At 40.7% G+C, this 14583-nt stretch overlaps 1 protein-coding gene and 1 non-coding gene across 2 annotated transcripts in view; one reads left to right on the forward strand and one right to left on the reverse strand.

The window, feature by feature from the left end:
* The window catches only part of LOC149281551 (putative sodium-coupled neutral amino acid transporter 12), a 41461-nt gene extending 37368 nt beyond the window's left edge, over positions 1–4093 (reverse strand). Inside the window, exons 1-5 of the mRNA XM_089499180.1 lie at positions 4049–4093; positions 3128–3249; positions 2926–3007; positions 2757–2844; positions 710–790 (exon numbers count right to left, since the gene is read on the reverse strand). Of these exons, the coding sequence (XP_089355306.1) occupies positions 710–790; positions 2757–2844; positions 2926–3007; positions 3128–3249; positions 4049–4093 (418 nt within the window). The remainder of the gene's footprint in view (positions 1–709; positions 791–2756; positions 2845–2925; positions 3008–3127; positions 3250–4048) is intronic.
* A 7202-nt stretch (positions 4094–11295) lies between these two features.
* LOC149281552 (small nucleolar RNA SNORA35) lies at positions 11296–11425 on the forward strand. The gene has a single exon (XR_016278039.1). It is a non-coding gene; the product is annotated as a small nucleolar RNA SNORA35 (small nucleolar RNA).
* The last annotated feature ends 3158 nt before the right edge of the window (positions 11426–14583 follow it).

A 14583-nucleotide genomic window follows, 5' to 3' on the forward strand; every position in this document is an offset into this window, starting at 1 on the left:
AAATAAAGTAACATTCGAGCTATCAAGCTATTCATACATACATCACTTTGTTGCTTTAAAGACCTGCTATAAAATTTAGTATCAGTTGAGACTAAAGATTTCTGGTGTCCCTTCCCCTTCTCATCCTGACCTACAGCCCAGCTTTCCTGATCACTGATCTCCCATTAAGGAAGTGAAAGTGCCGACAATGTAGGAATTTAATCTCTTTCCGTCAGTCTGGAAAGAGAATCTGCAGAAGACTTGAGCTTTAATCTCACAGACATCACTGTACATTATAAAGGTTTAATTTCAATGAGTGTCTGCTCCAAAAATAGCTTAGATGGTCCTGTTTAAAGCACATTTAAATCCAAGAAATACCTTGCACATCAACTCACTGACACAACTCTGAATAGTGCAGGACCAGATCAGCCCTTCTTGCAAATGTCTCTGCCAGTAATAGCAATGTATAATGCATAATTATTTTGTGGAGATACAACTCTCCTGCTTTAGTACATAAAACCCCAAGGTAACATCAATGATGACTTCTACTGATCAGGAGGGGAGATTAAGCTGTCAGATGGCATTTAATGGCATGTCTTTACCAATATAAAATACTTAATGACATAATGATATAATATTAGAGCCTTCTGTGACTGCTCTGTGGAAACTTAACACGACTGTCCTCATTAAAGGCTTAAATACACATTTTAATTGCTGGAATGGCTTATACCTTTATTGAAGAACATGGATGCCATTTGTCCCATTTCCACCCGCTCCACGATTTCAAATGGGTCTGATAAACCCCGGCTCTCTGAAATTCAAAATGGTTTTTGTAGCAATGAATTTCTTCAGGACACTGTTAACATGATTAAATGGAGACACTTCAAATACAAGCCTTTGACGCTTGTGTGAGAGACTCAGGCAGTCTCTCACACACACACACAGACTCATTAATTAACTGTCCCCAGTTTCCCCATAGGCATCTTTGTCACTAAATAGCTTCCCATAGTCCCATGTTTAGTGACAAAGATGCCTATGGGAAACTGGGGACAGAATTTGCCTTTGCCCCCAGTTTCCCATAAGCATCTTTGTCACTAAACATGGGGTTCAGGCAGTCTCTCTCTCACACACACACACAGGCAGTCTCTCTCTCTCACACACAGACTCAGGCAGTCTCTCTCTCTCTTTCAGACAGACTCAGGCAGTCTCCCTCTCTCACACACAGACTCAGGCAGTCTCCCTCTCTCACACACAGACTCAGGCAGTCTCCCTCTCTCACACACAGACTCAGGCAGTCTCCCTCTCTCACACACAGACTCAGGCAGTCTCCCTTTCTTTCACACACAGACTCAGGCAGTCTCTCTTTCTTTCACACGCAGACTCAGGCAGTCTCTCTCACACACGCAGACTCAGGCAGTCTCTCTCACACACGCAGACTCTCACACACGCAGACTCAGGCAGTCTCTCTCTCACACACGCAGACTCAGGCAGTCTCTCTCTCACACACGCAGACTCAGGCAGTCTCTCTCTCACACACGCAGACTCAGGCAGTCTCTCTCCCACACACGCAGACTCAGGCAGTCTCCCTCTCTCTCTCTTTCACACACAGACTCAGGCAGTCTCTCTCACACACAGACTCAGGCAGTCTCTCTCTCTCTCTCTGGCATTTTAAGAAGCCGTCCCCGTTGATCCGAAATAGAATTGAGTCAGCTGGCCAGTGACCTTCGTGGGCGGTGACAGCCCCGTTCAGTGAGGAGGGTGGGTGGAGCCGCCGGCAGCTGCCGGAAGCGCGGATCCAAGTCCCCTGCAGCGCCACGGGGGATCTGGATCCTAAACCCAATTATAGGCTGCACAACCACTTTAAGTGGGGGGGGAAAGTGCAGCCTATAATAGGGTAATTAAGAAACAGTTTGTGCGAACCTGCTGAATCCCACCACTGGTTTTGTCCATGGAGATGCAGACAATGAAAAAAGATACCAGATTAAGGATTGAAGCAGAAGCAGTCAGTAGAGAAACATTTAGAGTATAAGAGAGTGTACGAGAACAAGAGCGAACGAAAACGAGTGAACGTCGACCCACAAATTTGAGACGAAAATGGTCTAAGTGGTTTGCTTAGTATTCGTCCGTGGGGGGTTGGGCCTCATTTTCAGGGCTTTGTACGCAAAATTGGGTAAATTTGCAATTTGTATGAATGCGAATGCGCAAGTTTAATAGAAACCATAAAATGTAGTTTTATTTCCAAAGTACCTGCATTGATATTTTGGTTACTAATGTAACTGTAATTCAACAAAGTGAACAGCCCCCACCATGCCAACGTAACTAAATCAATGATTAATCTAAATCAGAAGTATTAAACTCAATGTTCTAAAGGGCCGCAAACAGGCCAAGGATTTTGGATATCTTAATAGAGTACAGGTAGCTAAGAGTAGTAAATTCTACTTTACTGAAAGGGTGGTAGATAAACGGAATAACTTCACAGTGATAGTGGTGAAGGCATGGGGCAGACACAAAGCTATCCTCACTATGGGAGCAGGCCAAGGACTTATAAGGGTTTGAAAATGGGAAGACTAGATGGGTCGAATGATTCTTATTTGTGTCAAATTCTGTGTTTCAAATACACTATTTGTGTTCATGAGAATTCCTAATCAGAGGTTACAAATTTAAATTATAGCATTAAAAATAAAATTTGAGGAGTCTGAATGATCATTAATAGAGGTTATGTTTGTGCAATTATAAATGCAAAGTCACTGGTTTGTGTAATAGACACAGATACTCACGCACAGAAAGGATGGGTTGGATCTCTGATCGCTGATACCCATCTGAAGGCACAACTTCATTATCAGAGCTTTCCGATTCGTTGTCATCCTGCAGATGCGAACAAAAATTTCATCTCAAAATAGAGACTATAGGTTATAAACTTTGAGATTAGCATAAATATAAACTTACTTCTTCTTTCTCCCATCTCTTCCAGCGTAGCTGAGCATTAGCAGCTGCCATAGCTTCCACAACAAAGGTTGTGGTTACATAGCTAAGAGCAAGAAAACATGAGTAAAATCATATATCTAAAGTCCACACATGTAAAAGCTGAAATACTGATAAAATACAACACTCCATTTCTCAACAGTAAGTATGCAGTTGTTTAGCTCACCTCATAAATGCCAGAAAGATGATCAGAATAAGGCTAACCGACCAGCCAGCATGTGCAAAAGCCTTTGGCATAGTGAGGGCACCGGTGCCAACTATTAAATTGAACATATACACAAGTCCAACCTGCACAGAGAGAAGATATTAAATTAACCTGAGCGCAAAGTCTGAAAACCTAAACAAGGATTTAAAACCAACTGAAAAGCAGTTCGATGTAATGTGATATGCTGGTTTGTTATAATGTGGGTGTGCATTTTAGAAACACAATTGTAAATAAGAAGCATTCGGCCTGTAAATTTACCCATTCTTATCACGTAAAGAAGATTCAAACCTTATTTGGTCTTTGGCTTGTCTAATACACAGTGTAGGCTTATGCAAACCCCATTCATGTGTAAATTTATTTGTTGTATTAACCTCTACCGTTTCTATTATGAAATATATTTCCCTCTTGTACTTGTTTCTATCACATCCTGATAGAAACAAGTATAAACTATACATACACCCCTAAGCCCAGTCAAAAATCTTTAAATAAATAGAGCCTCTGCCATCAGAGTACTTCCTTTAATCTGCCAATCAATGGTGAAAAAATAGGATTGTGGGGGGAGCAGAGAGCTATAGCTTCTCCTGAAGATAACTGGTCCAAGAATACCTTTTAACTCCTTCATGACAATGGCAGATTTAATTTTTTTGTACCCTTTGCGACAATGGCTGTTTTAGCATTTCTGTGGTGCTCGTGTTTAGCAATTTATATATTTTTTTTACTTTTAAAGTAATTACACGTCAATGGCTGCCAATCGATTATTATACTTACAGAGCACTTTAATATGCATTTTGTGTTGGTGAGGCTGCATGGGAATTTAGAGAATCTTTAACTGGTTTTAGATATCAAACGTTTCTGAACTTGGTGCGTAAAAATATTACTTACAAATGGAGAATAAAGTTCCCCTGCCTCTGTTATGTCGCCTGCCATAGATGAGGGGAGACAAGAGGTTGAAAACAATGGATAGTTGAACCTAAAAGAAAGTTATGAAAAGTATAAAGGGTCAAAAGAAATTATATAAACTAATCTAAATGTTTTCCACATCAAATTATTAACTTTGGAATACATCAAGTTTTTCATACCTATGCATGTAATGCCAGAATCCACCATTTCTATAATTGCAGACATTTGGATAAAGACTCGTACATAATGCTCTATAGTCCAGCATATGCATTAAGTCTGTTAAACAGAGTTTGAGATGTACATGTGAGGTACTGTTAGAGGTTTTTAGGCTGTATGGTTGTTCTTTCTATATTTCTATGATTTATATTTATGAGTATCTTATCACAGGTCCTTTACTACCCACTTAATTACATAATCTTATTTAAGTCAAGCAAGCTAGTGAATACTTAAATACACTGGGTCTCTGGAATTAAAATATATATCGTACTATACATTTAACAGACAACACAGATATTTTAGATGTAAACTGTTATATTCAGATAGAATGGCAAGAAGATATTTTGATCACAGGCTTTTTAACCCCTTCGTGACAAAGGCTGATTTTACTTTTTGTACCCTTCGTGACAATGGCCGTTTTAACATTTCTGCGCTGCTCGTGTTTAGTTGTAATTTTCTTCTTTCCCGTTTACTGAACCCACACACATTAGATATTGTTTTTTTCAGGACAAGAAGGGCTTTCTTTGGATGACATTGTTTTGATTGTATCATATTATTTACTATTAAAAAAAGTATAAAATATGGTGAAAAATGTAGAAAAAAATTACTGTTTCTAACTTTTAGTTGAAAAATCTTTTACTCATCTATAAAAGGTAATGAAAAAACCTGCTAAATAGATTCTACTATTTGTCCTGAGTTTAGAAATACCCAGTGTTTTTGTGTTTTTTTGCTTTTTTCTACACATTATGGGGCAAAAAGTACAGGTAGCGTTTTGCTATTTCAAAGCCATTTTTTCCAAATCTGGTAATTCTTCCCCCCATGTGCCATTTCGGGTATCTTTGAAGCCGGCCAATGCAATTTACCCCATCAAGTCATATATTTTTGAAAACTAGACAGCCCAGGGTATTCCAAGTGCTAGTATTTTAACCCTTTCCAAGCACTAATTCTACCATCAGCCTTTGTCAAACTTTATGGTAGTCATTTTTTTTGCATTTGTTTTTTCACACACTTTACTTTAGGTATGAATAAACAGGTTCTGGTAGATGTCACTATCATAAAAAACACCCCAATATGTGTTTAGCAACATCTGAGTACAGCGATACCTAACATGAATGATTTTGCCTGGGTGTTTGGGGGCAAAAGGGCCACATTTGGGGCATGCGCATTTTCAATGTTGAACTTTGGCATTTGGGGATCCACTGCCCATGCCCTATTTGGCACATCTTTGAGCCGGGCCATTTCAGTGTGCCCAATAAAACCATATACATTTTACCACCAGCATTTTTTCAAAGTTTGCAGTAGTATTTTTGTGTGTGTATTTTTCCCACACACACCTACTTTATGTATGAATTTACAGCTCCGGGTATATGCCGCTGTATGTTCTCGGGAAATGTGTTCAGCAACATCTCCTGAGTACAGTGATACCCCACATGCATGGGTTTGTCATTTTTGGGGGGAACTAAAAGGCCACATTTGGTACGTGTGCATTTTTCTAATTGGAAATTAGATGTGTGGCCATCCTTCCCCCCGTGTTATTTGGGACATTGTTGAATCCAGCCAATTCAATTTACCCCATCAAATCATACATTTTTTAAAAGTAGACAGCCCATGGGCATTTAATATGCCAGTATTTTAACTCTTTCCATGCGAGAATTGTTTTAAGCTAATGTGCTAATTTTAGGACTTGCTCACAAAAATATATTTTTTATATATATATATTTTAATTTTTTTTTTGCCTTTTTTAAAACATTTTTAACATTTTTTTCCAACTTGAAGGTTCCCCTGATAGTGACATCAGAGGGAAATTATTTTTACATTTTACTGGTTTTTTACTATTTTTTTTCTAATTATTATTTTATTTTTAATTTATTTTTTTCTAATCACACTGTGATAAGAAAGCTGAGCTCCATTGACTTGCATGGTTGAATGCAGTACCTGTATTCAACCTGCAAGTGGAGCCAGAGTTCTCTAGAGGGTCAGGAGACCGTCTAGCGAACTTTTTCGTCTTTATTTTTTTTCCCGGGTCACCGCCATCTTGCTGATGGCGAAGATCACCGGCAGCTGCGGCTGTGACCGCTCTCCGGAGCGGTCACAGTCCATCAAGAGGTAAGTGTTTGGTGTCGCTGGATGCCTCCTGATCGAGGCATTCCAGCGACACCATTTAAGTTTAGGAGGTGATCGTTGATCGCCTCCTAAACGCTTTTAAAACGGGCGTCCGCCGCCAAACATTGTATGGCGGATGTTGACGCCCCGGGGAGGGGCCAGACATGGCCCCTGATTCCGATCATGGCGTTGCTGAATGCCTCGAGGTCGAAAAAAATAAATAAAAATAAATAAATAAATAAATAGATCACGGATCATTTTTTTTTTACCCGTTTTAACAAATGACGGTCCTGGCACGTCATTTGTCGTTAACGACATGTTTTTCCGTGACGTGCCCGGACCGGCAATTGTCATCAAGGGGTTAAAGTAAGTCACACAAGTTATATTTGTAGGGCAAAATTGACATGTATTTTTAATGCATGTTGGAGCACATTTTGTACATACTTTGCGGCATTTTATAAAATGCTAAAAAAATGAGACTTCGTTCTTATTCAGGGCCCCCCCTAAGCATCTTGCACAAATTCAGTAGTACTCCAATTAAAGGCACGGAAGCAGCAGCCACTCGCATACATGCTTGCAAAGTCTCAGTGTTCAAAACGCATGTTTTGCATATTGCATATTTCTAGTTCCATTGATTTAAGCTCCCAGAACACAATGGGGGTTCTACCGAGCAAATGCAAGTAGCATAGTCAACTGGAGCAGAAGTGAGAGCTCAAGAACACAAATGCTTGCAAAATAATTTAATAGTAGAAAGAAAAAAAAAAAAAAAAAAGTGTGTGGGGGGGGGGGGATATGTACTGCCACACAACAATGACAGACAATGGCGGATTTTATTTTTTGTACCCTTCGTGACAATGGTTGTTTTAACATTTCTGCGCTGCTAGCGTTTAGCTGTAATTTTATTCTTTCCCGTTTACTGAACCCACACAAGTTATATATTGTTTTTTGTTCAGGACAAGAAGGGCTTTCTTTAGACGCCATTGTTTTGATTGTATCATTTATTATAAACAAAAGTATAATATATGGTGAAAAATTTTGAAAGATTGAAAAATCTTTTACTCATCTATAAAAGCTAATGAAAAAACCCACTAAATACATTCTACTATTTGTCCTGAGTTTAGAAACACCCAATGTTTTTATGTTTTTTTTTTTTTGTTTTTTTTCTGCACGTTATGGGGCAATAAGTACAAGTAGCGTTTTGCTATTTCAAAATAATTTTTTCCATATCTGGTAATTATTCCCCCCATGTGCTATTTCTGGTATCTTTGAAGCCGGCCAATACAATTTACGCCATCAAACCATATATTTTTGAAAACAAGACACCCCAGGGTATTTCAAATGCTAGTATTTTAACTCTTATGCACTAATTCTACCACCAGTCTTTGTCAAACTTTGTGGTAGTAATATTTTTTGTGTGTTTTTTTCCCCCACACACAGTTTACTTCAGGTATGAATTAACAGGTCCTGGTATATGTCACTGTCACACCCCAACATCTCCTGAGTACAGTGATACCCCACATGAATGGGTTTGCCTGGCTGTTTGGGGGCAAAAGGCCCACATTTCGGGCTTGCACATTTTTCAATGTTGAACTTTTTTTTTTTTTTTTTTTTTTAAAGATTTTATTTGAAAATTCAAAATACATAAATAAGCCATTTCTTGTTCACTTCCATATTTCAAACATGCAAAATTCTTAGGTATAATTACATATATACAATGCATGTATGTCTCCACTGAGTGCCGGTACCGGAAGTTGTATACGCGTATTGTGTAGATGTTCCCCGCCGGCCCCGCGATGCGGGTAAACAACCTCCGCTGCTGGGACATCTGCACGATGTGCTTTAACAATCTCCCTTGCCGGGACTCCCCCGTGGGACGTGCCGGCAGCGGAGGCCGTTTACGCGCATCGCTGCTGCCGGTGAACGTCTGCACAATGCGCTTAGACAACCTCCCGTGCCGGCACCCACCCCCCCGTGGAAAGTGCCGGCAGGGGAGGCTGTCTGAGCATATCAGAGAGTAGGATGCAGGTCCCCTGCACCGCTGCGGAGGATCTGTACCCTAACCCTGCTGCCTGCCCGGCCTATATTCGAGCCAATGCGGTATATTTACTCACAAAGTCCATTGCACACCATTCCAAGTTTCCCAAGCAGTTTCCATTTAAAGCACTTTCAAAAGACGGTCAGCACTCCAGGTCTTTAACCCCTTCGTGACAATTGCCGGTCCAGGCACGTCACTGAAAATCGTGACGATTATGACAATTGACGTGCCAGGACCGGCACGTCTTTAAACGGGTGAAAAAAATCGATCCGTGATCGATTTTTTCACTCAAACGGTGTTGCTCTAATGCCTCGACATCGAGGCATTGAGCAACACCAAAAAAAACATTCCCGCCCCCCCCCGATCGCTCCTAGGAGCAAAAAAAAAAAACATGTTTGAAAGACTGCACGTCTTTCAAACATGGCGGCGCCCGCCGCCGAAAAACGGGTTTAGGAAGCGATCGCGAGTCGCTTCCTTTGCTTAGCTGGTGTTGCTAAGATGCCTCAGTATCGAGGCATCTTTGCAACACCTGTTTAGCAAAGGAAGCGACTCGCGATCGCTTCCTAAATGCTCAACTTACCTTCCCGGTGCCTTCGAAACACACGCGGTGTTTCAAGATGGCGGCGCCCATCAAGCCGGGGGGCGGAGCCTGCTGACATCATCGGGGGGGTGTTGCTGGATGTCATGGACATCCAGTGAATAACACCCCTAGTGGTCAGATCACTCATAAGAGTGATCATGATTTGATAAATCAAAGGCAATGTTTTCTAAACATTGCCTTTGATCAGTATTGGATCTGCCCCCCTCCTTCACTTGCTTCTAGTGAGGGAGAGAGACAGATCGGTGTGTTCTGGTATTTCAGGTATTCCCTAATAAAAATATATATATATTGATCCAAAGGCTCTTATAAGAGCCACCCATATAATATTAACCCCTTCATTGCCATTGATCACTGCATAAACAGTGATCTTGCATAGTGGCAATTGTTTTTGGGTTTTTTTTTTTACATGTTTTTTTACTTTTTTTATTTTTTTTTATTTTTTTTTTTATTTTTTATTATAGCCATTAACCCTTTCCTTCCCCACTATTTTTGCTGCAATTCTTACCATGCAGCGGTATACGGCTGAGGAGGCGTATGCCTTTTTGGCCACAGATTCTGAGGCCACTGATACAGCGTCAGATTTTGACGTTGGTCAGTTCACAGATACATCTAGTGATGTATCTGTGGCTGTTAGGACGCCTACCACACGTAGTCGTGGCAGTGCACCAGAGGCATGGGTAGCGCCTAATAGGTACAAGCCAGCTATCCCTCCTTTTTCTGGAATTCCTGGCATCAATATTGATGTTACAGGATTCACTCCACTGCAATTTGTGCAGGTTTTTTTGGGAGACGATGTCTTGGGAGACATTGTCACACAAACAAACATTTATGCCCAGCAGCACCGTGCTGCTAGCCCTAATTCTTTTTGGAAACAGCCATGGACTCCCATTGACGTGCCAGAATTTCTTAAATTCTGGGCACTCACAATGTTAATGGGCATTATAAAAAAGCCCTCCATCCGCTCCTACTGGAGCACCAGCCCCATCTTTAGTACCCCCATTTTTGCCCAAACTATAACTAGGCAAAGGTATGAAATGATTCTTCGTTTCATGCATTTTAGCGACAACAGCCTGTGCCCCCCTAAGGAGGACCCCCAGTTTGATAGGCTGTACAAAATCCGCCCCCTGATTACCCATCTCGCTGCCAGGTTTCCAGAGGTTTATACACCTGGAAAGAATATCTGCGTGGATGAATCCCTAATGAAATATAAAGGAAGGTTGGGATTCAAGCAGTATATTCCTTCCAAGCGCTCCAGGTATGGAGTGAAGGTGTATAAGCTCTGCGAGAGCGAGACAGGATATACTCATGCCTTCCGGGTATACGAGGGTAAGGATAGCTACCTTGACCCTCCAGGTTGCCCAGATCATCTGGGCACCAGTGCCAAGATTGTTTGGGACCTAATATTCCCCCTTATGAACAAAGGCTACCACTTGTATGTAGATAACTTCTATACAAGCGTCCCTTTGTTCAAGCTGCTGTATTGTTTCGATACGGTAGCTTGCGGTTCTATAAAAAAGAACCGCTTGGGTTTCCCACAACGCCTGGTACGAACCCGGCTAGGAAAGGGGGAGACCTCAGCTCTACGCCAAGAGGAGCTTTTGGCATTGAAGTTCAGGGACAGAAAAGAGGTGTGCATGCTGAGCACCATCCACGATGAGAGAACCGTGGAGGTTTCTGTCCGTGGCAGAGCTGGGGTCACTACAAAGCCAGTGTGCATCAGGGCCTATAACAAGCACATGGGTGGAGTTGATCTGTCAGATCAACTCCTACAGCCCTACCTCATTATGAGGAAGACAAAGGCCTGGTACAAGAAGGTTGCAATTTATCTAATGCAAATTGCAACCTATAACGCTTTTTTGCTGCACAAAAAAGCAGACACTGGGCTGAAGCTGTCTTTTTTGCAGTTTCAGCTCGAAGTAATTTCAGGTATCTTGTACCGTGATGCACCTGGTCCCCAAGTAGTGATGGGAACCAACAGAATTGGGGCTACCCATTTTATTTTTAAAATCCCCCCTACAGCAAAGAAGCAGAATCCCCAAAAGAGATGCAGGGTATGTTACAGCAGGGGGCAAAGAAAGGACACCACATTTTACTGTCCAGATTGCCCTGGAAAACCTGCACTCTGTGTCGGTGACTGCTTCAAGCTGTATCACACAGTTTCCCATTTTTAATTTTTTTTTTGTTCCTGCTCCATTTTTGTATTTTTTTTTAATTTTTTGTTACATTTACTGTTTTTTAGCTTTTATTTGCTCCACCATTTTTAAGCGTTTTTATTTGCACTGTCAAGTGAACCCTGTGTCCATTCCGTGGCATGAGGGACCACTTAAGGTGCTAGATCAAATCCCTTCTTGGAGATAGGCCAGGCTTTCTTGTAACCTGTCCCTACTGATAGTTGGGTACAAGCATTTTTCTTTACCCAGATGTAAAATTCCTACTGAATTTGAATTGCTCATGTTCCAAATGTGGCCCTTTTGCCCCCAAACAATCTGACAAACCCATGCATGTGGGGTATCAATGTACTCAGGAGATGTTGCTGGACACATATCTGGGTGTTGTGTGACAGCAACATATACCAGGAGCTGTAATTTCACACCTGAAGTACAAAGTATGTGAAAAAAACACCAAAAACAATTACTATCCCAAACTTTGACAAGGGTTGGTGGTAGGATTAGTGCATGGAAAGGGTTAAACTATCAGCATCTAAAATACCCTGGGGTGTCTAGTTTTCAAAAATATATGGTTTGGTGGGGTAAATTTAATTTGCTGGCTTCAAAGATGCCCCAAATACCACATAGAGACAGAATTACCAGATTCAGAGAAAAATGGTTTTGAATTAGCAAAACGCTACTTGTACTTATTGCCCCATAACGTGTAGAAGAAAGCAAAAAAACATAAAAACATTGGGTATTTCTAAACTCGGGACAAATAGTAGAATCTATTTAGCAGGTTTTTTCAGTAGTTTTTTATGATGAATAAAAGATTTTTCAAATAAAAGTGAGAAAATGTGTTTTTTTTTCAATTTTTCGTCATATTTTATTATTTTTATTATAGGAAATTACATCATATGAAAAAAAATTTGGTGTCTGAAGAAAGCCCTTCTTGTCCTGAAAAAAACAATATATAACTTGTGTGGGTTTAGTAAATGGGTTAAGAGAAAATTACAGCTAAACACAAACACCGCAGAAACGATAAAACAGCCATTGTCACGAAGGGTACAAAAAGTAAAATCAGCCTTTGTCACGAAGGGGTTAAATTAACAATCTCTCTTTATTCAAACAAAGTCAATGTTTCAGTCATTACATATGTCCTGAGGAAAGGCAGTAATGACTGAAACGTTGACTTTGTTTGAATAAAGAGAGATTGTTAATTTAAAGACCTGGAGTGCTGACCATCTTTTGAAAGATATATATCTATATATCTATATATATACACACACACTGTGCCAGATATTGACGGTTGTACAGCATAACTGCCATCACTATATATATATATATATATATATATATATATATATATACATACACACAGCGTCAGACATTGACGGTGGCACGTTTGGAGTGGCCTCATCAAGGCGACTCTCCTTACCTTTCGTATATTCTGAAGGGGACAGTATATCGTATCCCACTCTCGTAAAATTTGTACAACTTTATGCCATACCGCGAGCGATTGGCCGGCATATATTGCCTAAAGTGCAGTTTACCCTTGAACAGGAACAGGGACTCTGCAATTGCAATATTCTGCTCAGAGGGGTTTACTTCCAACTACAGAGCTAATATGAGAACTAATCATCTAGAATATCTATTGTAGTAAGGTACCTGTCAGGATACTTCTAATGGTGTCAGGACCCAGTATGTTTTCAGGCTTTTATTGCACCAAATGAAAAACAAACACACAAAGAAAAACCTACTCCTTTTTCGGAGTCTTACTATACAGCACCCTTCCCTGACTACCAAACAACTGACCAGCTAAGCTGGTTCCCAGCATAAAATAAAACAGAATAGACTTCTAACAGAGTCTCACAAGTCATCTTTCTTACCAGGCCACCTTGTAGCACACTGAAACTCAGGTACACCTCCTGTTCCTTCCAAGATGTAGACAAAATACAGTGGGCTGTTCTCCACCCTACATTTATCTCACAGTGCAGAGTTAAACCTGGGGCACCTGTGTTAATAGGACCAGCAGTTAACCCATTAGTCACTGGGATAAACTGCTCTTTTCAATCTCCTGCTTACATAGAAGCCCTCTTTCAGATGGTGAGATACTGAATAAGGGCACGTGTTTATACTTCTGATGAATAGGAGGAAGAGGGGTGGTGTCATGCACAGCAAAGTTGGAGACACCAGAGTCAGATAGAACCCAAGGGTAGCAATAACATGGTCAACAAGCACAGGTCAAGATCCCGGAGAATCAGCGAAAGAGGGGTCTCCCTCTTATTCGCATTGGCTGCTGCTGGAGTGATTGTGAGGTTGAGGGGGGTCTCCCCCTTCTCCGCAGAGGCTGCAGCTGTGGCAGTTGCAGAGCGGAGGTGGTTGCACTCTTCTTCACATCGGCTGCTGGAGTGGTTGCCAGGTGGAGGGAGGTCTTCCCCTTCTCCGCGACGCGGTGGCTGTGAGGAGGAAGGGGGTCTCCCCCGAGAAGACAGGGAAGAGGAGCACCGTGCTAGCAGGTACGTAACAGGAGGTAGACGTTTTTTTTTTTCTTTTATAGTGTCTACTTACTTTGTTCTATGTTAATAATGGAACTTTGCTTTTTTCTGACTATTTTATATTGTGTAGCTGCGTGTGGCAATAGCCAACATTTGTTTACACTGTTATGATAAAAGTCAATATGAAGAGGAACAGTTAAAGATGGAGCATAAAATGAAGACTTAAATTGGTTACAAAAACAAAAGGTTTTTAATTACCTACAAGCAGCAGCTCTGCACAGATACAGCTTTGTTGTGATCCCAACATGCAGTCCTCACTATCGCTATGAAACCTCAGAATACTCCTCTTCTTTCTTGAACATTTCACTGGAAAACACTTGAATAGCCCAGAAAGAAAAGAAAAGAAAAAAAAACCAACAAACATTAACACTACATACAAGTCACAGGTATAAAAAAAAAAAAAAAAAAGTTTTATTCCCTACTTCATAATTTTTAAATTTGTTTAGCCTGCCAGATTAATTATATCCTTAATTTTAGCACCCCACGAAAACCAAGGTTTTTTATTTTAGAAATGTAAATTTTCCGAAAATTGAGAGACTGCTAGGTGAGTCGTTCATGGTCTGACCATCTAGATGAGATGTAGTTATTTGAGATGTCCTGCTAAAAGGCAGCCGAACATTGCATTAAACTTGTTAGCAAGAGTAAAAGAAAAAAGGAAGCCACTGTGGTACTCTGCAGATGTGGCAAACATATTGAATGAGAAGAAGCCAGTTTTTAAGAAATACAGACAGACACAAAATAAGGTAGATTGGAGCAAATACAAAGCTAAGCTTAATAAGGCAAAGAGCATTATTAGATGCACCAAAAAGCACACACTCAGGAGAAAACTGCCAGGTTAACAAAAAAGGGTGAGTTCC

Source organism: Sceloporus occidentalis, unplaced genomic scaffold, assembly GCF_023333645.1.
Source record: "Sceloporus occidentalis isolate IW3139 unplaced genomic scaffold, rSceOcc1.0.p SCAF_130, whole genome shotgun sequence".
Lineage (NCBI taxonomy): Eukaryota > Metazoa > Chordata > Lepidosauria > Squamata > Phrynosomatidae > Sceloporus > Sceloporus occidentalis.